The sequence below is a fragment of the Tachypleus tridentatus genome, chromosome 3 (assembly GCF_004210375.1).
Source record: "Tachypleus tridentatus isolate NWPU-2018 chromosome 3, ASM421037v1, whole genome shotgun sequence".
Lineage (NCBI taxonomy): Eukaryota > Metazoa > Arthropoda > Merostomata > Xiphosura > Limulidae > Tachypleus > Tachypleus tridentatus.
Window position 1 is genome coordinate 54,103,319 of NC_134827.1, and position 25,595 is coordinate 54,128,913.

General features: G+C 30.9%; 1 protein-coding gene across 1 annotated transcript in view; it reads left to right on the forward strand.

Annotated features, from left to right (window-relative positions):
* Window positions 1-25,014, forward strand: part of IntS3 (integrator complex subunit 3) — a 46,814-nt gene extending 21,800 nt beyond the window's left edge. The window contains exons 6-23 of the mRNA XM_076494127.1: window positions 997-1,063; window positions 2,455-2,596; window positions 2,823-2,952; window positions 9,908-10,005; window positions 11,066-11,113; window positions 12,049-12,280; window positions 13,570-13,649; window positions 13,900-13,991; window positions 15,990-16,084; window positions 17,565-17,693; window positions 18,729-18,864; window positions 19,400-19,457; window positions 19,818-19,921; window positions 20,037-20,081; window positions 20,466-20,679; window positions 22,491-22,550; window positions 24,444-24,512; window positions 24,891-25,014. Coding sequence (XP_076350242.1) covers window positions 997-1,063; window positions 2,455-2,596; window positions 2,823-2,952; window positions 9,908-10,005; window positions 11,066-11,113; window positions 12,049-12,280; window positions 13,570-13,649; window positions 13,900-13,991; window positions 15,990-16,084; window positions 17,565-17,693; window positions 18,729-18,864; window positions 19,400-19,457; window positions 19,818-19,921; window positions 20,037-20,081; window positions 20,466-20,679; window positions 22,491-22,550; window positions 24,444-24,512; window positions 24,891-24,995 — 1,904 coding nt within the window. The 3' untranslated portion in view covers window positions 24,996-25,014. The remainder of the gene's footprint in view (window positions 1-996; window positions 1,064-2,454; window positions 2,597-2,822; window positions 2,953-9,907; window positions 10,006-11,065; window positions 11,114-12,048; window positions 12,281-13,569; window positions 13,650-13,899; window positions 13,992-15,989; window positions 16,085-17,564; window positions 17,694-18,728; window positions 18,865-19,399; window positions 19,458-19,817; window positions 19,922-20,036; window positions 20,082-20,465; window positions 20,680-22,490; window positions 22,551-24,443; window positions 24,513-24,890) is intronic.
* Window positions 25,015-25,595: the final 581 nt, after the last annotated feature.

The following is a 25,595-nucleotide window of genomic DNA, read 5'->3' on the forward strand; positions in this document are numbered from 1 at the left end:
TACTGTATAAGCAGATTGCAGGTGAACATAATCTTATAGTTGAACAAAACCTGGTTCACTCTCAAGTCAGCATTTTGTACAACAATGTACTGTATAAGCAGATTGCAGGTGAATATAATCTTGTAGTTGAACAAAACCTGGTTCACTCTCAAGTCAGCATTTTGTACAACAATTTACTTTATAAGCAAATTGCAGGTGAACATAATCTTGTAGTTGAACAAAATTGTTTCTGACTATTTGGCAATTCCTATTCAATGAAATAATTTCCAAGTTTCACTATATAAAAAATTCACTTTTTTGTTTAATTGTCATTCTTAATTAGGACATAGAATATTAGTCTAATCAAAAATGTAAAGGTATCTAATTATGGGTGTCTAAAAACTGAACTGACTCTTAGCAACTTAATATTTTGCTATGTAGTTATGTTATTTCATGTAAGTGCGACACACACACATTAGGCTAGCAGAGTTGTTGGACATTTTTATTGAAAATGGGTAGGGCTCAAAACCTCTCAACTATATAAGTGCTTTTTGCTTATTACTGAAAAATAAAATATTTTTCTTTTGCTAGATGAAAGACCATATGGTCATTCTGTTTCTTGAAAGTGTGACAAAAACATTTCACTGCTATGTCAGACATCTTGTTATAACTTTAGATTTGTCTTGTGAATTTGTTATTAGTGACAATAGAAGCTGATTCTTAGTAAATAAAACACTAAAATTATATTTTCTGTTCATAATTATAGAAATAATTTCATTGTATGTTTTTGGAATAAAACTACTTTCCATTAGGATAAAGACACTGGTTATTTTGAGCATTTTTGTTCTTATTTGTCTAATGTCTATTAAAGAATAAAATTGCTGTTTTAATAGGTTGCTGCTGTCAACTTTCAGAAATATTTTTCCTCTGCTCTTAAGATCCAATTTTTATCAATTAAGAATCTAGGAATTTTTAAGTTAAAATTGTTTGTAACAATATATTTGTGTGTTTTTTAAGGAGGAGATACGACGCCAAAAAACATTTGGCTCGCCGAATCCATGCTGGACATTTTTATTGAAAATAGGTATGGGCTCAAAACCCCTCAATTATAAAAGTGCTTCTTGCTTATTACTGAAAAATAAAATATTTGTTTTGGTAAACATTTTCTTTTCAAACTTGTTCTCTGACATTTCACATCTAAGTCAAAATTTGGAATTTAATAAGAAAATAATTTGCTGCTGTAGATTCCCCATCACACTCCCAGTGACTTAAGATTAAATCTGGGGGCTTATAATGTTAAAAATTGGTTTCATTACATGCAGTGGACAGTGTGTAAATAACCTCTTTTTTATTATTGTGTTTAAGAAACAATCTTTATCATGTTGTTTAAAACACTTTACTAGGACGACAACACACAAGTTTACATTGAAACACCAAGTGAAAAGTTAATTATGTTTATATTTGTTATTTTTATACAGTGTTGTTAAAGCTGATTAACTTCTTAAAGAAGTTGATATTATAGTTTAGTTAACTTGTCAGTTTAATATTGGATGTTCAATTTAATGTTGACTTAGTTTAATATTGGCTGTTCTATTTAATGTTGACTTATCAGTTTAGTATTGGCTGTTCTATTTAATGTTGACTTATCAGTTTAGTATTGGCTGTTCTATTTAATGTTGACTTATCAGTTTAGTATTGGCTGTTCTATTTAATGTTGACTTATCAGTTTAGTATTGGCTGTTCTATTTAATGTTGACTTATCAGTTTAGTATTGGCTGTTCCATTTAATGCTGACGTATCAGTTTAATGTTGACTGTTCTATTTAGTGTTGACTTATCAGTTTAATATTGACTGTTCTATTTAGTGTTGACTTATCAGTTTATTATTTCATGTCTCAGGTTTTGTACAGTTTAACAGAACTGAGTAAAAACATCATAAAGCTATAACTGAAGTATGTAGTCATGAATTTTTCTTTAATGTGAGATTAATTTGTTTGTTTGGTCATTTTTAATAGTGATCATAATATTAAAAATATAATAAATGTTTTAATTCTGAACATGACACAGGGTTCAATGAATTTTCATGTAATGATAATAAATATAAATAAATACATCATAAAATTAAGACAATGAATGCTACATTATTAATATGTAGCCAAAAGAAATCTAATTTTCTATATGACCTACAAATTGATTATTATAATTCGCTTAATGTGTTTCACACTATAACTGCTGCTGTTCATGAAAATGGATGATACATTTAGCATCTAAACATACATTTATGTGTATAATGTCTCAGACAACATGGAAGGCCCTGGTATCAGGTGAAGGTCTTCATTGGCAGGTGTAGTCTTGTTCACCTGAATATGTTCTGTTTTACTTTCATTCATGGGTTCCTAGAATTCTAAGATGTTTTTTTTTCCAAAGTGGATGAAGAACAAGTTATGTTGAACGAAACCTTTTATTCTTTTTTCAGGGGATGGTTAGAAAAATTTTCTTTACTGGTTGCTACAGCAGTGTATACCTACTTAAGGTTAATTGTTGACCATGGGGGTCAAATACTGGCTGTCTTACGACAAAGAGAAGTTGATTTCTGTATTTCTCTGCTAAGAGAAAGAGTAAGTTTTCCTTTGAAATGTAATGTTAGAAGTAATTCATTTGTAGGTTTAGTTCATCCTCACATTTGGCAATCTGATTCAAATTGATGTTTAGAATAAATGTTGACTTCTTTATTAACAAATAATGTAGGCTTTTAAGATTATTAAAGTGAGTTCCAGTCAGCAGTCTTTAAAGTTTTTAAAAAGTTAGTGTTTTTGTAATTATTTTGATGTGAAATTTTTTTAGTTTACGGAGTGCATGATGATTGGCCGTGATCTTGTGAGATTACTTCAAAATGTAGCAAGAATACCAGAATTTGAAAACTTGTGGCGTGATATACTTTTTGAACCAACATCTCTAGCTCCAAGCTTTACAGGTTAGTGTATGTTATTCAATAATTAACTAAACCTGTATATTACAAGAAAGAACAAACCACTAAATCTTACAGATAGCATTAGAAGTGTCTTTGTAAAGAACTAGTCAACATTTAATACCAAGCCTTACAGATTAGCAATAGTTACTTCATAAAGAACTAGTCAACATTTAATACCAAGCCTTACAGATTAGCAATAGTTACTTCATAAAGAACTAGTCAACATTTAATACCAAGCCTTACAGATTAGCAATAGTTACTTCATAAAGAACTAGTCAATATTTAATATTAAGCCTTACAGATTAGCAATAGTTACTTCATAAAGAACTAGTGAACATTTATTATTAAGCCTTACAGATTAGCAATAGTTACTTCATAAAGAACTAGTCAATATTTAATACCAAGCCTTATAGATTAGCAATAGTTACTTCATAAAGAACTAGGCAACATTTAATATTAAGCCTTACAGATTAGCAATAGTTACTTCATAAAGAACTAGTCAACATTTAATACCAAGCCTTACAGATTAGCAATAGTTACTTCATAAAGAACTAGTCAATATTTAATATTAAGCCTTACAGATTAGCAATAGTTACTTCATAAAGAACTAGTCAACATTTAATATTAAGCCTTACAGATTAGCAATAGTTACTTCATAAAGAACTAGTCAACATTTAATACCAAGCCTTACAGATTAGCAATAGTTACTTCATAAAGAACTCGTCAATATTTAATACCAAGCCTTATAGATTAGCAATAGTTACTTCATAAAGAACTAGTCAACATTTAATATTAAGCCTTACAGATTAGCAATAGTTACTTCATAAAGAACTAGTCAACATTTAATACCAAGCCTTACAGATTAGCAATAGTTACTTCATAAAGAACTAGTCAACATTTAATACCAAGCCTTACAGATTAGCAATAGTTACTTCATAAAGAACTAGTCAACATTTAATACCAAGCCTTACAGATTAGCAATAGTTACTTCATAAATAACTAGTCAACATTTAATACCAAGCCTCACAGATTAGCAATAGTTACTTCATAAAGAACTAGTCAACATTTAATACCAAGCCTCACATATTAGCAATAGTTACTTCATAAAGAACTAGTCAACATTTAATATTAAGACTTACAGATTAGCAATAGTTACTTCATAAAGAACTAGTCAACATTTAATATTAAGCCTTACAGATTAGCAATAGTTACTTCACAAAGAAACAGTGAACATTTAATATTAAGCCTTACAGATTAGCAATAGTTACTTCATAAAGAACTAGTCAACATTTAATATTAAGCCTTACAGATTAGCAATAGTTACTTCATATAGAACTAGTCAACATTTAATATTAAGCCTTACAGATTAGCAATAGTTACTTTACAAAGAAACAGTGAACATTTAATATTAAGCCTTACAGATTAGCAATAGTTACTTCATAAAGAACGAGTGAACATTTAATATTAAGCCTTACAGATTAGCAATAGTTACGTCACAAAGAACTAGTCAACATTTAATACCAAGCCTTACAGATTAGCAATAGTTACTTCATAAAGAACTAGTCAACATTTAATACCAAGCCTTACAGATTAGCAATAGTTACTTCATAAATAACTAGTCAACATTTAATACCAAGCCTTACAGATTAGCAATAGTTAATTCATAAAGAACTAGTCAACATTTAATACCAAGCCTCACATATCAGCAATAGTTACTTCATAAAGAACTAGTAAACATTTAATATTAAGCCTTACAGATTAGCAATAGTTACTTCATAAAGAACTAGTCAACATTTAATACCAAGCCTTACAGATTAGCAATAGTTACTTCATAAATAACTAGTCAACATTTAATACCAAGCCTTACAGATTAGCAATAGTTACTTCATAAAGAACTAGTCAACATTTAATACCAAGCCTCACATATCAGCAATAGTTACTTCATAAAGAACTAGTAAACATTTAATATTAAGCCTTACAGATTAGCAATAGTTACTTCATAAAGAACTAGTCAACATTTAATATTAAGCCTTACAGATTAGCAATAGTTACTTCACAAAGAAACAGTGAACATTTAATATTAAGCCTTACAGATTAGCAATAGTTACTTCACAAACAACTAGTGAACATTTAATATTAAGCCTTACAGATTAGCAATAGTTACTTCATAAAGAACTAGTCAACATTTAATATTAAGCCTTACAGATTAGCAATAGTTACTTCACAAAGAAACAGTGAACATTTAATATTAAGCCTTACAGATTAGCAATAGTTACTTCATAAAGAACTAGTCAATATTTATTATTAAGCCTTACAGATTAGCAATAGTTACTTCACAAAGAAACAGTGAACATTTAATATTAAGCCTTACAGATTAGCAATAGTTACGTCACAAAGAACTAGTGAACATTTAATATTAAGCCTTACAGATTAGCAATAGTCACTTCATAAAGAACTAGTCGACATTTAATACCAAGCCTTACAGATTAGCAATAGTTACTTCATAAAGAACTAGTCGACATTTATTACCAAGCCTTACAGGTTAGCAATAGTTACTTCATAAAGAACTAGTCGACATTTATTACCAAGCCTTACAGATTAGCAATAGTTACTTCATGAAGAACTAGTCAACATTTAATACCAAGCCTTACAGATTAGCAATAGTTACTTCATAAAGAACTAGTCAACATTTAATACCAAGCCTTACAGATTAGCAATAGTTACTTCATAAAGAACTAGTCAAAATTTAATATTAAGCCTTACAGATTAGCAATAGTTACATCACAAAGAAACAGTGAACATTTAATACCAAACCTTACAGATTAGCAATAGTTACGTCACAAAGAACTAGTGAACATTTAATATCAAGCCTTACAGATTAGCAATAGTTATTTCATAAAGAACTAGTGAACGTTTAATACCAAGCCTTACAGAATAGCAATAGTTACTTCATAAAGAACTATTCAACATTTAATACCAAGCCTTACAGATTAGCAATAGTTACTTCATAAAGAACTATTCAACATTTAATACCAAGCCTTACAGATTAGCAATAGTTACTTCATAAAGAACTAGTCAACATTTAATACCAAGCCTCACATATTAGCAATAGTTACTTCATAAAGAACTAGTGAACATTTAATATTAAGCCTTACAGATTAGCAATAGTTACGTCACAAAGAACTAGTCAACATTTAATATTAAGCCTTACAGATTAGCAATAGTTACGTCACAAAGAACTAGTCAACATTTAATACCAAGCCTTACAGATTAGCAATAGTTACTTCATGAAGAACTAGTGAACATTTAATATTAAGCCTTACAGATTAGCAATAGTTACTTCATAAAGAACTAGTCAACATTTAATACCAAGCCTCAGATATTAGGAATAGTTACTTCATAAAGAACTAGTCAAAATTTAATATTAAGCCTTACAGATTAGCAATAGTTACCTCATAAAGAACTAGTCAACATTTAATACCAAGCCTTACAGATTAGCAATAGTTACTTCATAAAGAACTAGTCAAAATTTAATATTAAGCCTTACAGATTAGCAATAGTTACCTCATAAAGAACTAGTCAACATTTAATACCAAGCCTTACAGATTAGCAATAGTTACTTCATAAAGAACTAGTCGACATTTATTACCAAGCCTTACAGATTAGCAATAGTTACTTCATAAAGAACTAGTCAACATTTAATACCAAGCCTTACAGATTAGCAATAGTTACTTCATAAAGAACTAGTCGACATTTATTACCAAGCCTTACAGATTAGCAATAGTTACTTCATAAAGAACTAGTCCACATTTAATACCAAGCCTTACAGATTAGCAATAGTTACTTCATAAAGAACTAGTTAACATTTAATACCAAGCCTCACATATTAGCAATAGTTACTTCATAAAGAACTAGTCAACATTTAATATTAAGCCTTACAGATTAGCAATAGTTACGTCACAAAGAACTAGTGAACATTTAATACCAAACCTTACAGATTAGCAATAGTTACTTCATAAAGAACTAGTCAACATTTAATACCAAGCCTTACAGATTAGCAATAGTTACTTCATGAAGAACTAGTGAACATTTAATATTAAGCCTTACAGATTAGCAATAGTTACTTCATAAAGAACTAGTCAACATTTAATACCAAGCCTCACATATTAGGAATAGTTAATTCATAAAGAACTAGTCAACATTTAATACCAAGCCTTACAGATTAGCAATAGTTACTTCATAAAGAACTAGTCAACATTTAATATTAAGCCTTACAGATTAGCAATAGTTACTTCACAAAGAAACAGTGAACATTTAATATTAAGCCTTACAGATTAGCAATAGTTACTTCACAAAGAACTAGTGAACATTTAATATTAAGCCTTACAGATTAGCAATAGTTACTTCATAAAGAACTAGTCAACATTTAATATTAAGCCTTACAGATTAGCAATAGTTACTTCACAAAGAAACAGTGAACATTTAATATTAAGCCTTACAGATTAGCAATAGTTACTTCATAAAGAACTAGTCAATATTTATTATTAAGCCTTACAGATTAGCAATAGTTACTTCACAAAGAAACAGTGAACATTTAATATTAAGCCTTACAGATTAGCAATAGTTACGTCACAAAGAACTAGTGAACATTTAATATTAAGCCTTACAGATTAGCAATAGTCACTTCATAAAGAACTAGTCAACATTTAATACCAAGCCTTACAGATTAGCAATAGTTACTTCATAAAGAACTAGTCGACATTTATTACCAAGCCTTACAGATTAGCAATAGTTACTTCATAAAGAACTAGTCGACATTTATTACCAAGCCTTACAGATTAGCAATAGTTACTTCATGAAGAACTAGTCAACATTTAATACCAAGCCTTACAGATTAGCAATAGTTACTTCATAAAGAACTAGTCAACATTTAATACCAAGCCTTACAGATTAGCAATAGTTACTTCATAAAGAACTAGTCAAAATTTAATATTAAGCCTTGCAGATTAGCAATAGTTACATCACAAAGAAACAGTGAACATTTAATACCAAACCTTACAGATTAGCAATAGTTACGTCACAAAGAACTAGTGAACATTTAATATCAAGCCTTACAGATTAGCAATAGTTATTTCATAAAGAACTAGTGAACGTTTAATACCAAGCCTTACAGAATAGCAATAGTTACTTCATAAAGAACTATTCAACATTTAATACCAAGCCTTACAGATTAGCAATAGTTACTTCATAAAGAACTATTCAACATTTAATACCAAGCCTTACAGATTAGCAATAGTTACTTCATAAATAACTAGTCAACATTTAATACCAAGCCTTACAGATTAGCAATAGTTACTTCATAAAGAACTAGTCAACATTTAATACCAAGCCTCACATATTAGCAATAGTTACTTCATAAAGAACTAGTGAACATTTAATATTAAGCCTTACAGATTAGCAATAGTTACGTCACAAAAAACTAGTCAACATTTAATATTAAGCCTTACAGATTAGCAATAGTTACGTCACAAAGAACTAGTCAACATTTAATACCAAGCCTTACAGATTAGCAATAGTTACTTCATGAAGAACTAGTGAACATTTAATATTAAGCCTTACAGATTAGCAATAGTTACTTCATAAAGAACTAGTCAACATTTAATACCAAGCCTCAGATATTAGGAATAGTTACTTCATAAAGAACTAGTCAAAATTTAATATTAAGCCTTACAGATTAGCAATAGTTACCTCATAAAGAACTAGTCAACATTTAATACCAAGCCTTACAGATTAGCAATAGTTACTTCATAAAGAACTAGTCAACATTTAATACCAAGCCTTACAGATTAGCAATAGTTACTTCATAAAGAACTAGTCGACATTTATTACCAAGCCTTACAGATTAGCAATAGTTACTTCATAAAGAACTAGTCCACATTTAATACCAAGCCTTACAGATTAGCAATAGTTACTTCATAAAGAACTAGTTAACATTTAATACCAAGCCTCACATATTAGCAATAGTTACTTCATAAAGAACTAGTCAACATTTAATATTAAGCCTTACAGATTAGCAATAGTTACGTCACAAAGAACTAGTGAACATTTAATACCAAACCTTACAGATTAGCAATAGTTACTTCATAAAGAACTAGTCAACATTTAATACCAAGCCTTACAGATTAGCAATAGTTACTTCATGAAGAACTAGTGAACATTTAATATTAAGCCTTACAGATTAGCAATAGTTACTTCATAAAGAACTAGTCAACATTTAATACCAAGCCTCACATATTAGGAATAGTTAATTCATAAAGAACTAGTCAACATTTAATACCAAGCCTTACAGATTAGCAATAGTTACTTCATAAAGAACTAGTCAACATTTAATATTAAGCCTTACAGATTAGCAATAGTTACGTCACAAAGAACTAGTGAACATTTAATATTAAGCCTTACAGATTAGCAATAGTTACTTCATAAAGAACTAGTGAACGTTTAATACCAAGCCTTACAGATTAGCAATAGTTACCTCATAAAGAACTAGTCAACATTTAATACCAAGCCTTACAGATTAGCAATAGTAAGTTCTTTACAGAAATTGTAGAAATGTTGTAGAATAGCAGGTAATAAAGGACCAACTGATGCAGTGGAGTCTGAGATATAAAACGAAAATTGGTTATTAGCTCATGTTAATTGTATGTCAACCATTGATATAAAAATTGAGTTTTGCCCTGCTGAGTAAACCCAGCATCTTAGCCCGCTGAATTGTCTCTACAGTATGTGATACATCCAATTTCATTGTTGCTTTAAAAAAAGAAAAAATGTATATGCTGATATTTCAAGTTTTTATATTTTGAAAACTAAACATTGAATGTAGCTTTTTTATGTTTCTAAGAAGTTTGATGTAGAGACTATTTATGTTTATTTAATTTTTTTCATATTTTTTTGTTGGTAGGTGTCCTTCAGTTGCTCACAACAAGGACTTCACGGAGATTTCTTCAGAGTAGGTTAACACCAGACATGGAGAGGAAGATTGTGTTCTTAACTTCACAGGTAAGACTTTCAGACTTACTCCTGTTCATCTGAATAAGATATATAAGTTGGTGCAACATTTTGTTCATGATTCAGTCGTGTTCCAATTTCTCTCAACTTTTACTTCATTGTGTTGCTATGTGTAATGTGCTGTTGTTGTGTGTTGCTTTTAACCATTGTTATTAAACAGTGGGATTTACATACACGATTAATAAAATAGTTTACATAATAACTTGGGTTTTATACAAATTTTTGTGTCGTTTTTATTGTCTTTTTTCCATCGGAATTATTCTTTCAGTGCCAAGTCTGTTGAATAAGTAGTTATTTATAGGTTTTTGTTTAAGTTGTAGTTTATATAATTTTGCAATGTTTTTGTACTTGTTTGAATATAATTGTTTATTTTCTGTTTGTTGAGTCATGGTTTTCAAAGTAACCATTCTAATGTCTTCATCTCTTCATGATAACTTGTTTGCATAACTGGTGAACCATTTCCTGAAGAACTGCCTCTTCCCTCAGTTTCACAGTGGTATGTCTGTAGACTTCTAGTGCTAGAAACTGGAATTTGATGCCCACTGAATACATTTGTACTTAGCTACAAACAAACAAGAACTCTGATATTCCATTTGTGTATGTGAGTTTTAAGGTTTTGTTGTAAAATAAGTGATGAGTGGTGTTGTTATCAATAACTGAAGTGCATTCTGTGGTTTAGAAATAAGAACTTGTTAGCTTGAACTTATTTGCAAATTTGTGTAAACTAGTGTTAACTTTATTGTTGTGATCCAAATTTTCAAAGTTTTCAGTGTAAATTTGGCATATGAAATTTACAGAGTCCCCCCCCTACCTATTCAGTCTGAAACTTGGGTATATTCTTAAACTAATAATGATGACCTTTTGAAAGGAAGAGATGTCCACTGAAGGTCATCACTGAGGAGAGATACATGCCTTCCAACTCTCAGTTTCAAAAAATATTGAGTTTGCGAAAAGCTTATAATATTTTGAGTCTTTAACTGTTAATATTTAATAGAGTGTATTTGAAAATATCGAATGCAAAGAGAAAGAAGGAAATTGTTTGGTTTTTCAGGTCAGGTTTGGTCAACAGAAAAGGTACCAGGATTGGTTTCAGAAACAGGTAAGTGAACTAAATGTTTGAATTAGGCTGACATAACATAATAATTAGTGAGCAATGTTATTGATTTAAGATACCATGGTTCCCAACTTAATGCCATAATAAATAAATAAACCTTGGTTTGCGTTTTGGGGCTCAAGAGTTGCTGATTGGCAGTATTGATTACCTGCCTTCCCTCTGGTCTGTCACATCAAAGTTAAGTATGTCTAGTGCAAGTTGTCCTTGTAAATTTGCACGAAATGGTTAGTACTTTGGGCAACTAATTCAGAAGGTCACATTTTGTAGCCCGTTTGAACCTAACTGTAATGTCCTTTAGTAATGTACTTTACCCAAAATGTATCATTAGTAGATACCAATAGCTTGGGATTGAAGGAATATTATATTGTGTGACAGGAAATTGTCCACTGGCTCTGTGAACCCTTAAGTCATAACAAAGATATTTTGTGATTGCTTTAAGTCATGTGAAAAATATTCCATGATTGCTTTAACTTATGTGGAAGTGAGGCTAAACTAACAGATGAAATATTCCTACTGTATCTGGGAACTTTTATATTTTGAAAGTCCACAAAACAATATTTTCTATTACATTCTGTGACCTTTATATTCACATTTTGAGAAATACTTGGAAATAACAGAGCTATGTCTAACGTTAACGCTTCTGCCAGAAATTATGTTACTGTTCCAGTTAGTTTACTTGGTCAACCTGTGCCTTTTGAGTATACTTGCTTCTCTTGTATGTTTTCAGCTCGATAGTTCGACGTAAATATTAGGGCTGTTGTATTGCAACATCTATTTATTACTTTCCTAATTTAAAAACAGTTATAGGATAATAATTATTATATTCAAACAGATGAAATTGAATAAACTATTTTTATTCAATGAATGTGAAAAGTTGTTTACTTTTTGCTTCATGTAACTTGTTCCTGTTTTCCGTTTAGTATCTTTCCACTCCTGACAGTCAGTCTCTTCGCTGTGATCTCATCCGTTTCATCTGTGGAGTTATCCATCCATCCAATGAAGTGCTTTGTTCTGACATCATTCCTCGCTGGGCTGTGATTGGTTGGCTGCTGACAACCTGCACATCAAATGTTGCAGCTTCAAATGCCAAATTGTCTCTGTTTTATGACTGGTTGTTTTTTGATGCTGAAAGGGATAACATTATGAATATTGGTAAGCTGTGCTCTCCTTAATTGTGCACGTTTATAAATATTTCCATGAAACAGTGTTTGGGAACAGTCACAAATCTATAAAAATACATTTTCCAATTCTTTTTAATTTCAAACATGAAATGTAAAGCATACTTTTTGTTCCTTACCAGTTTTTTTAGAATTTGCACCAAATTTTCTACTTCAAGCAAACTTGTAATTACAGACCAAGGAATTTTGAATACTAGCATTTAGAGAATTTTGATGTCAAAAAGTCAAGTGCAAATATGTCTTCATAATGTTGTTAACTAGGATCTTGTTCATTATTCCAAACCTGTTGCAGACAAACCCTTGATGAAAGGGTTGTGGTAGTTTTTAATGGTGTTTATGATCACCTTATCTCTTAAGGCATGTACTTTTCTTCGGTTGTGTCTCGCTCAAAATCATTGTCAGATAATTTAGGTTCAGAGCTAGAAGTCTTCTGCTGGTACAGCAGTAAGTCTACGGGTTTAAGACACTAAAATCAGTGGTTTGATTCTCCTTGGTGGACTCGGCAGATAGGATGATGTGGCTTTGCTATAAGAAAACACACACACACACACTCAGAGCCAAAATCATTATCACTTTGCATAAGTTCAATTATCTCTTCAAGTTTGAAAACACTGGAGTGATTTGATGTTACTGTGGATCCATATTCTCATAAAAAGTAAACAGTTTTTAACTGCTAGTATTACCAATGTGCAGAATAGCAACATAAACCATGTTGGATGTTAATAGGCAGTTGAAATCATTATCTGTGGATAATTAGGCTTTGGCAATTGGTTCTCCTTTCTAGTAGGAACTTTGAATCGCATTAAAGAGTTAAAAATTATATTGTGTAGAAATAGTAAGAAGACTTCTGTGGTAATAACCCTTGACTTCTGTGTGATCTTACTCTTAAGACCTGTTGTACAGAAATGGTATTATGTGCACAGATATCTGTGACACAACAAATAATTTATGAAGAGTTTATTTTATTCTAGGCCAGGTGGGTTAAGGGGTTTGACTCATAATCTGAGGGTCGTGGGGGTGTTATAATGTGACGGTCAATCCCACTATTCATTGGTAAAAAAGTAGCCCAAGAGTTGGCAGTGGGTGATGATGACTAGCTGCCTTCCCTCTAGTCTTACACTGCTGAATTAGGGACGGCTAGCACAGATAGTCCTTGAGTAGCTTTGTGCGAAATAATATACAAATTCTATTTGTATAGAATGATGTATTATAATGTGGTTTTGGTGTTTCTTATTAACAGGGTAACTTTTTTTTCATTGATAGAACCAGCAATTCTTGTAATGTATCATTCCATGAGACCTCATCCAGCCATTACTGCCACCCTGTTGGACTTTCTGTGTAGGGTAAGTAAACGTTAAACCTGGTCCTAGATTTTCTGAATAAGAAAACTAAAAAGTAACTGTTACTCTTGATTTGTAACATTTTCTACACGATAAGTAGCGAGTAAGTGTTACATACGAGGCAAAATGTTTTCTACAAATATTTTATACGTTATGAAATTTTTTATCTGCTGTTGTGAGTATTTTTCTTAGATTATGAAAGTTTTGTACTTTTAATGTACTGTTAACCATTGTCTCTCTCATTCTTCACCAGATAATGACAAATTTTTATGTACCATTAACCAGTCAAGTGAAGCAAGGAATCTACTCTTCTTTAAGGCAGATTCTTGAAAAAAGAGTTTTGCCGTAAGTAACCCTAAATTGATGTGTCTTATTTATCAAGTACATTTCTTTTGTCTTTTGAGTTAACATGTTTCACATTAAGAGTGTTTAGTTTCATTTAAATCATTTACAAAACATGACATCGGTTAGAGTTCATGTTTCATTAATCCATTATTTATAGTGTCTACAATATGATATGTTTATATTAAAAGAAATTACATTCAAATATGTTGTAAATGCTAGTTTTATGAACCCAACAGAGTTGGTGTAGTTTACAGTTAAGGCCTTTGAAGGAGTTAAACTTAAATGTTTTTTCCTCTTGTGGTGATTATTTTTGATAAGATTGTTTAAAATAAATGTATTAAACGAAACAAGTATTCTCTTCTCCCAATGTTTTAATTGGAGCAAATACTCTCCAAGATAATATTATCCACCATCTGGTGTAAATATTCACTGCAGTTTGGAATTCAGAAGCCCATTACGTAAAAGAATGATTTGAAAATTTATCACATCAGAAGTTGTGAGAACTGAACAAATCAAAATTAGCAGCTACCTCATCATTCACATGTTCTTATTGTTTACAAAAGAATTGAAATATGTTGGTATCATTCATGATTAAGTCAGAACTAAAGTAACAATTAGAAGTAAAAGATTCATCTTCTGTACTCATTATATACTTCAAAGTATTATTCATTAGTTGCAGAGAGCATGTTACACATGTTTACATGCAATCTACTTTGCCCACATGCATTGCTGGTATTTAACTTCATTTTCCAATCTGAACACTCCTCACACACCAAGCATAAAATAAGGTAAGCTGAGACTAACTGTATGCCTTAAACACCTAACCCTAATTCTGCATGTGTGGTTGAAGTTAAATGACTGTCTGAGTGCTCTTGGTTGTCTTGCAAGTCCATTTGAGGCTTTGGTGACATAAAATCAAAACCACTGCCAACTTAGTTAATTAGCAGCTGCATTACTAAGGTCACATCCCCACCCACCTGCATGTAGGTTATAAATACAGTAGAAATACCACTGTTAGTCCTAGTTGTCAGTTTGATGTCGAAATAGAGAATGCAGGTGGCAATAACAACCAAGTGCTTATTTCATATTAAGTTCATTTTTGTTTTCTAGTGCTGATTTAACACCTGAGAAAAATGAATATTAGTGATAATATTAGAGCAGTTAGTTAAACACACACACACATGCAAACTCTTTTCAGCTTCATTACTGAGGGCAAGCAAAACACTTCAAACTTTGATAGGAAGATTGGTTTGATTTCTTCTTGCCAAACTAATATAACCATTACATGTTGTATACAACTTAACATGTTTACTCATGTTGGATAAATTATTTATCATAGTTTTCAATTGTTTCAGTCTTTATCGGACTTGCTACATCAGTCGAGGTGAATGTTACCATAGTTACTTAACCACATACCTATATTGCTTTTCTGACAAAGTGACATTGTTTTTATTTCTTTGATAAACGAATCACAATCTGGATATCAGTGTGCAGAACATTGTGAGGATGAACACATCAGAACTTTAACTCACACCGTCTTCTCTTATCTACAGACCTGACATTCTTATTGGGAGCAACAGAAAGTATATTGAATGCCTGTAACAATTTTTAAAACATTCTATATAATGTTCAAATTTACCTTAATAAATTTATGATTACTCAAGTACCTATATGGAACTTAGCTCCTCAAAACAAGCAGTTTTTAAACTCCTATAAGACAAGTAGTTTTAAAATATTTTGTTTACTCTCAGTATTTTCAGTACAATGTTTTGTGAGATAAGCAATTTCTTTGTTGGTAAATAAAACCACTTACTGGATTAACTTAGTGTTTGTTTTAATACAATGTTTAGAAAGATTTGTTTATGTCCATCTAGTATAATTTGTTGTGAAAATAAGTCATACAAAAGTAAATAAATTTTTGTTTTAAAATTGTGTATGACCATTATCTGTATTGAAACAGCAGTGTGTGTTGGTTTACTAATCCTTAATATTTCACAGGTCCTTGTCTCCATTGTTTGATAATCCTAAGCTTGACAAAGATCTTAGGGCAATGGTGGTAGAAAATTTTGGAGAATTTTGTTGTGTTAGTGATGGTGAGTAATATTTCTTTTTAATTTATTATTAAAATTTGGCAAATTTTAAAAAAGAAAATTTAAAAAGTGATAAAGAATTGTGTTAGCTTGCCAAGTTGTATAACAAAACATTGGTTAAAATGTTTGAGCTGTATGTTTAGCACATATTCTGTGAACACCGAATTTTGTTTTTTTCCACTGGTTTCAACATGGCCAAGTGGGTTAAGGCATTCGATTCACAATCTGAGGGTCACGGGTTCAAATTCCTGTTGCACCAAATGTTCTTGCCCTTTCAGCCGTGGGGGCATTATAATGTTACGGTCAATCCCACTATTCACTGGTAAAAGAGTAGCCCAAGAGTTGACAGTGGATGGTGATGACTAGCTGCCTTCCCTCTAGTCTTACACTGCTAAATTAGGGACGGCTAGAGAAGATAACCCTCATGTAGTTTTTGGCAAAATTAAAAAAAAAAAACAAATACTTTTTCACTAAATATTAATAAACTTCCAAATGCCTCTCATTTCTTAAAAATGTCTGCTGTAGCACTTTAGATGTGAAGAAGTAGCTTATGATTTCTGTAGAATGTTACTTAAGGTCTAAACTAGTTTACAAAGATCCTATAATTATGGAAGGTAGTTTTGTGTTTATATCTTAATTTTACACAAAGTATTATTATTGTTGTTTAAAGCAATGGTATTAGCTTTGTTTCACTTGCACAGAATTTCACAGATTATCAAACCAAAAAAAAAAAAGCAAATAAAAAATACCTTCACGTTTTCTAGTGAGGAAATAACCTTGGACTCTATGACAGTTTTGTTGGCACCAAATGAAAGTGGGTAGATTGATCTCAAAAAAAACAAACTGTAGCTTCTTAACCAGGTTCTCTGGCACCGAAAGAAATTGGTTAGATTAATCTCACGGATGCAAGTTTAAGCTGCTTAACCAGATTTTCTGACATTGAAACAAAATTCATTAGGTATTTTCATAAACAGTCGTTTTTTGCTAAAGGTAGTGATATATATGTTGCATGTTTATAGTCATGTTATGTACAGCAAATCAACCAGCACTGGAGCTTATGCAACCATTGGATATCAGCAGTAGAATTAGACACTCCGAGTGAGGTTTAACAACCTACCTTCACAGCCATCAATCTGGATATCCCTCTAATGTTTACAGCAAGAAAAATGAGAAAATCGGGTAACATTACTGATGTTTCTTCATCAACCAGCAATGTCATATGTAATAAATGCTGTTGAAAGTCCCACATTGGTTGAAAAATTTGTAATTGTTATTTGTATAAAATGCATGATTTAACCTTAATGCAGAATCTTGGGTTCACCTCTAACTTGCATTGAACATTTTCTATAGTTCTTTGTCAAATGAGAGAGCATGACTTTTGCCAACTGACGCTCATAATTGGGGTTAACGACTTGAATTAGTTTTCAACAGTATTTTTAATTGTGTTTTCTTGTTTTAATGGATGTACCAATTTTTTCCAAAGTGAAACCAGAAGAACCTCTTCAACCAAGAGAGTCAGAAGTAGTGATGATTGATGTGAACCACACTGGTAACTTGAATAATTCAGAAAACGAGGCTCAGTTTAGTGAGGATGAAGATGATATACCTTTAGGTGAGTGTTTCAGACGAGGCTCAGTTTAGTGTGGATGAAGATGATATACCTTTAGGTGAGTGTTTCAGACGAGGCTCAGTTTAGTGAGGATGAAGATGATATACCTTTAGGTAAGTGTTTCAGACATCATGAATATTTTGTTCTTCATTTTCTCATTTAAGATATTAATGTTTAATTTTTTTAAAGTTGTAACGTTAGGGTAATTGCAGCTGTATATTTATGTTGTTATAACATACATTTTAATTATAGCTGTTCACCTGTGTTTCTTCTCAGATGTGATGGTAATTACCTATCTGTGAGTTATTATAAACTAGTTTAAATTGTCCCCGTAATCTTATGTGTTATACCGTAGGCTAAATTGTAACTAATACTTATGGGTTATATTATGTAGTAACTGCATACTTGAGGTTAATAACCTGTGTTAAGTAGTACTTCATAGTATTTCATGTTAAATTGTATTAAATATTTAAATTTTATTACTTTTCAGAAATAAAAATAGCCTTTACAACAGAATATATTTCATTTTTAGTTTCAATATAAAGTTTAACAATCTTATGTGTTCAGCAAAAGAGAAACTTGCAGTAAGTTTTAGTTGTAAAAGCATTATGACACAGCTGTTTGTTTAAAACTTTGTTTAACTCTTGCAGGTTACATGCTTAAATAAAGGTGTGAACTTGAGTTCAGTCATTTTTTTGGCTACAGGATGTTAAATCATTTAGTTTAGTTCACTCTTGTTGTAGATTAATGGCTTTTAAAGTCCAAATCAGCTTAGAACTGTAAAATCAGCTTTGTAAAAATAAGTTTCTTTTCAGATTATTATTTTTATTCAGTAAGATCTTAGTTTGCGTATTACATGTTTAAACAAAGGAGAATCTAACATACTTGTATTTCACTTAAAGCATTTGTCATTTCCAGACAAAAAATATATCTCCGGATAAGAAAAATTAAGTCAAAGTCTTCAAATATTTATCTGTAATTACTCTTACTATAGAAACCAGCAAGAAGCACCTAACAGAAATTGTTATTTGTATCTAGATAAATTACGAGTTCGAGATATCAAATTTAGGCCCATTAAAGAAACATCCAAAGTTGAACAAATGGATATCGGTGAATATATAGACCAGCTTTCAGGTGACATTAAGAAATGGGTAATAAACCTCAAGAATGAAAGGTAAGTTCTCGTTTTCTTCTATGAGGAGAAAATGTTTAGAATTACTGTGAAAACATTTTTAATAATTGTATCTGTAAGCAAATACTTTTTTTTTTATGCAGATGCTAAATGAGATATTTTACTGTTCAAATGTTAAAGAAAGTTTTATAGTAACAAACACATGATCTAAAGAATTACCAATCAATGCATAGTTTCTAGCACTTTAAATAATCCTTAACTTTAATTGTTTGTTTAGAAATATCATGAATTATTCATAGTGTTCCACACAATGAGCAAACACACACATTAATGATCCTGGCAGTTGATAGACCTAAAGCCCAAATAACCATTTGTTAGCATTACAAAACAACCTTACGATCCAATAGTTCAATGGTCTCAAAATATCCAACCAAAATCAAAAAAAGAAAAGAGTATTGATACCATTGCACATGAGAAAATTTGTTCTTTACAAAAAATTGAGAGGGAATATTCGGTTACAAGAAATGTTAGTTTGATTGATCTTGAAATGTTTGTTGTTCCTTTACTTTATCAACAGGGTTTATGAAACAAGATGTGAAATGGTGGAAAAGTTGCTTCAGGCCATCTTACAAGGAGTGAGTATCCTGACGTTTTCCAAAGAATGGGTTGCATGAGGGTGAAACAGTGTAAAGATGGTTTATTAAATAGATTATTGAAAGCTTGTGAGGTTTCATTGAAGGTTTATGTTACTTGAAGCAATAAAAAAAATTAAATGATTCTGACTACAAAAGTGTTCTGACATATCAAAAATTTTGGGTGAGGTTAGGGGGTAGTAATACACCAACTTTGATTGTATGTTTATATATTATTTACTTATGTTTACATCTCAACTTCAGACTCTAATATTTAACTAATATTTCATAAACTGGATTGATCCAGATTTGTCTGTTAGTGTTATGTTACTGAAAGGTTTTGCCAATTTATGTCTTCCACAGAATGACTTTGACCAGGACACTGCCTCAACTCTTGGTATTTGTCTGGCACATATCCTCAATGACGAATTTACGAGAAAAATATTTCCACAAGAAGTAGACGATGAGTAAGTTTTGTCACGTGTTAGTTGAGAGAACTTAAAGAACTTATCGTGGCCGTACCTAAAAAACGTCAGTTTCTGTTTTGGTTCTAATATTTTTGTTTTGTTCTTTTTGCTATAGATCATTGGAAGACTCAATAGGAACACCTTTGTTTGTGATGTTTAGGTAAGTAAATAAACTCGTAACTGAATGAAAATCAACACCCCGTTGTTAAGTGTTTTACACCATGTTCAACCGAACATCACAGGTTAACATTTCTAGTCGAATAAAACTTGTATTAAGTAAAACATCAGGTTTTGGAAGAACTATTTATTATTAAGTATCTTTATATTTGTTGTGATTTTTCTGTATGAAGAGTTGTAGAATTATATATCAATATTGAATTACGTGTTTTAGTAGCAGGTTTTCTTGTGTGACATGTGTACTAGTGCCAAAATGTAAATGCAATATGCAAACTAATATTGCAGTGGTATTGTAAAAGATAAAAGATTATTTATAATAATGTGCAAAAGACCAGGAGCTTCTTTTCAAGAGTTCTTCTGCTTCTAGAAACTTGTGCCTGACACCAGAAGAAGACCCAAGCAGACAACCTCAGTTGATGGTTCTTGCTGAGATTGCTATGCATCAGCCTAAACTTGGTTGCATGTTGTTATACTTTGTGAAGGCTAGCAAGATACAAGATACTAATATGTCATCCTACCGAGATTTAGTCAAGTCCCTCGATTCCAAGGACCTTTCGTCATCTCTCCTGGATGATCTTAGGGTGAGATCAAATTCCTGTCTCCCAAGTTCTGAATCTAAATCTTTGTACCAAAGTTTCAGTATATTTTCCACAAACTTCTTTACTATAATAAATGAGAATTATCCAACTATTTGATATCATCCATTGTTGTGTATGGTGATTCATGATGGTTCAGGGATAAAGTTGTGTATGGTGATTCATGATGGTTCAGGGATAAAGTTGTGTATGTTGATTCATGATAGTCCAGGGATAAAGTTGTGTATGTTGATTCATGATAGTCCAGGGATAAAGTTGTGTATGTTGATTCATGATAGTCCAGGGATAAAGTTGTGTATGTTGATTCATGATAGTCCAGGGATAAAGTTGTGTATGTTGATTCATGATAGTCCAGGGATAAAGTTGTGTATGGTGATTCATGATAGTCCAGGGATAAAGTTGTGTATGGTGATTCATGATGGTTCAGGGATAAAGTTGTGTATGGTGATTCGTGATGGTTCAGGGATAAAGTTGTGTATGGTGATTCGTGATGGTTCAGGGATAAAGTTGTGTATGGTGATTCGTGATAGTCCAGGGATAAAGTTGTGTATGTTGATTCATGATAGTCCAGGGATAAAGTTGTGTATGTTGATTCATGATAGTCCAGGGATAAAGTTGTGTATGTTGATTCATGATAGTCCAGGGATAAAGTTGTGTATGGTGATTCATGATAGTCCAGGGATAAAGTTGTGTATGGTGATTCGTGATGGTTCAGGGATAAAGTTGTGTATGGTGATTCGTGATGATTCAGGGATAAAGTTGTGTATGGTGATTCGTGAGGGGATAAAGTTGTGTGATTGTGATAGTCCAGGGATAAAGTTATTGGTTCGTGATAGTCCAGGGATAAAGTTGTGTATGGTGATTCGTGATAGTCCAGGGATAAAGTTGTGTATGGTGATTCATGATGGTTCAGGGATAAAGTCGTGTATGGTGATTCATGATGGTTCAGGGATAAAGTTGTGTATTATCTATTTTCAATAACACATTGGCTCCCAACCTTTTTCAGCTGAACACCACTTTGTACAATATTAACTTTTCAATTGAGAGCTACTTCAATAACGTGTAACACACAAAATTAAAACACATTTGAAGTCAAACTTTCACTAACATATGCTGCTGTATATTGGGCTTGCACAATGAGTACGTAATTTTTATGTTTTCGTGGCATTATTGTTTTGCAAAATCTGGCCAATAAGATTTTCTGATCTTGGAAAATGTTCTATTTGAGGTGTGAATTTTTTGTAAAAAACATTCCTTCAAAATTTTTTATATTAGTTCAATTTTGGGATGGAATGAAATGTTTGTTGTTGCGAGTAAATCACAAGTAGTGAAGTCAGAAGTGGGATTATTAATTAAAAAAGGATGAATTACCAGGAAAAAGCTCTAAGATCAGTTAACAATCAGAGTTCCTCTTTGATCTTGACTTACAGAACTACCAAAAAACAACTAAATTGTCTGGTGTTTGGCAGTTTTGCTGTAATCTTAAGAGAATCTTTCAAATATATGTAAAAATAGATAAGAGTTAGAGAGCTTCTTAATTTCAATATTTATCATAATATTTCATTTTTTCTTTGCTTATTCTCATCCATGAAATTGAAACTAAAATTCAGAGTAATTTTGTGGATAACTGTTAGAATGTCTAAACTGAGGTGAAACATCTAATAAAGTAATATTATGTTGAATATTGACCTTTCGTTTACAACTTGGAAGTTTCCAAAACTGTTGAGTTTTTATTTGAAGGTCATTATCTCTATCAGTTAACATTCTAATGTCGTTTATGATATATCTTATCAAAGATGTGTCAAGATGAGGATGTCCAGATGTTCTGTTTTCTGATACCCGACATATACACACAAGTGAGTGCCAAACTTTTTGTATTGTTCATGTTTGTGATGTATTTAAAGTGTTTTTTTTTCTAGATAATTTATTTCTTTAAAAAGGTTGAGCCTTATGTATTGTCTATCAACAATGTTATAAGAAATATGTTTGTGGTCCCAAAAAGTAAAACAGTGTGACAAGACATTTATTTTAACTTGATTATATTTTGAGCTTTTTCGACATTCATTTAAATAATGTCAATTGAAAAAATGAAAGAAAGAGGGAGTTGTTATCACTTAATTTATAAAACTAAAATACTTAACTGGTTGGTGACACTTGTTTCTGTATTCAACACTTAAAACAATTGTTAAACAACATTACGGTGGTTAAAACTTTGTACAAAAGTTGACTGGTACAAGAAATAAAAAGTGAAGCATATCCTTAATAAAAGAACATTTTTTTACAACATAATTAATTTTACTTCTTGGTGTGAGGGCTCATTATGATGAATTTTGTTTTTGATGAACGAACGTGAATATTTCAAAATTTTATTTGTCCAAAAATTAATTGACATGTTAAAGTATCTTTCTGTTGTTTTTTAACAGTTTGTTCAAATTAATTCTTTTAATGTTACGTTTAACTTCAAACTAAAAAGCTATTTTTGCTAATAGTATTTAAGAATTATTACTTTTTCCATTCATTCTTTGTGGACTTGTTACATTTATTAATAAAGAAAAGACAGAACTGCCACCTATTAATAACTTTGGAAGAATTACACTATGTAACAAAATTTTTACTTTTTCTTGTTCCTGGACAGAATGTGTTATTTCCCAATTACTTATGCCTAAAGTAAATGGAAAAGACCTATTTTTCTCTTCAAACTTTGCTTTTGGGGGCTGATACGTGAAAGTGACTTACATTACACAAGCAAATCTCGAAAAACTACTCACTTGTAAACATTTTTGTATAACTTTAGTATAAATACATGTAAATCTTGATTCATATGTTGTTTTATTCAGACCTTATGTAAATGAAAATGTCCAAATTTGCCTGTTTTTACATACAAAATGGATTAATTTCTAAACTTCATTATCCAGATCACAAAAGCAAAGTTTGAAGTGAATAATGGTCATTTTCAGTACTTTTACAACATAAGTAATTAAAAAATAACACATACTATCCAGAAACAAAATTTGTGTTACATAGTGTTATTCATATTTGCAATTAAAATAATAAGGTCTCTAAGTTAATTTACAAATAACTAATTTAATTGAAATGTGAATGTTCAAGGAATACTGTTATTTAAACTCACCACTAACAGAGATGTAGAAAATATGTTTAAAAATACAAACAAACTTGAGTTTTTCAGTATTTTATTCTTGAAAAATTCAGAATTAATGTAATAAGCCTATAACAAATTGATTTGTACAAATAGAAAATTTAAATAGCAGATTTGAAGTATTGTGAATATAATGACGAGCAAATGTCTGTTGAGAATACAGACATTTGTAGAAGTAATAAAATGTGGCAGAATTTGATTGGCTGAAACAAACAAAAAAAAAAACAGAAACAAAAGTTTAAAATTATAATTTGAAATTATAAAACTATTCTAATTTTAAAGAAGAAGAAAAATTGTTTTCGTCACATAATTTCACCTATTGTTGTGAGGGTAACTACTTAAAGGCTTAGTTTATACTGAACGGGTTTGAACGTCAGTAAAAAATATATTAATGTATTTTAAAAATTTTGTTGTTGTTTTAATAATTTGATCAATTTTTTTTCAAAATCCGAGTTAACTTCAGAAGTTTTTTCTCAAAATTTAAATAACTCTTTTCAGAAGGTAACTTTGCAGGAAATTAATTAAACATATATGAACATAATGTGTGTTTTAGTGCCTAAAGTTAATAATATTGTATCAATTTTATTCTTAGTTTCCTAATATTGCTGTTGGAAATGCCGAACTTTTGAACCTCATAGTCTCATGTATAGATGCCTCACAAGTGAGCAGTTTTTCCTTCTCATGTTTTATTTTTTTATCATCATTCTTAAATTTACTAACCGTTTATGTCCTCATACATGTTTGTGAGTCGTATGTTTATTAAATATTCTAATATCTATCCACATAGTATTATTGTTATTATTATTTTGTCTAAAAATTGTGCTGCCACTAAAAGTAATTTATTTCATTGAAACACAGCAAAAGAAAACATTTTATTTTGTTTAAAATATTAATCTGTTTATTATATCTCTTTTCTGGTAAAAACAAACAAACCTAAATATGCAACGTTCCTCACAGAGTTTATATTTATGCATTTTTACGGAATCGTCATTTCTGTTGCAGAGTTGACGTATTGATTCTTTAAACATGCTTTTTACAGCTTCAAGATCTGATCTGTCACATCCTTCAAGGATATATGATTCTCTTTCGTAAAGAGTCCTTCCTCTCTGTTCTTAGTAAGTACCTTTTCTTTTCTGTTTTTTAGCAATTAATGTGTGGGTGCTTAAAAAAAGGCCTTAGACATTTCAACTTAAAAGCTGTATATCTAATAATTGTATATTGTTCACAGTAACTGTCAAATAATCCATTGAAAAACATTTTAAAGGATTTTTTATTGGAATATCCATTTGCTTGAACCATTGGAATGTATTATATGTATAAGTCAAATCAGACAAGTATTACTTGAATATGCATTTTTATATCAACTGATAAACTGTTTCTAGAAGTATATAATTGAAACCTCTACCAATAGGGTGCTTTAAAATACTTGAATGACTTGGCATTGGTTAGTATGCACAGACTGCAAATATATGCTGTTACTTGAAAAACGTACACGAAATTTTGAGTCCACTGCAATAATGGGGCTGTATAATGTTGGATTTTGATCCCATAATTCCTTAGTAAAGGGTATTCCTAGAACTAGTCCTGATGGTGCTGTTGACAAGTTGTCTTATCTGTAGTCTGTCAGTTCAAAATTAGGCATGGCTAATGGAGATAACTGTTTATCAGCTTTGCACAAAATTGCAAAATGAACAAAACAGCCTGTAACTAAAATAATTGTTGCTTTAGAATTTATTTACTATTG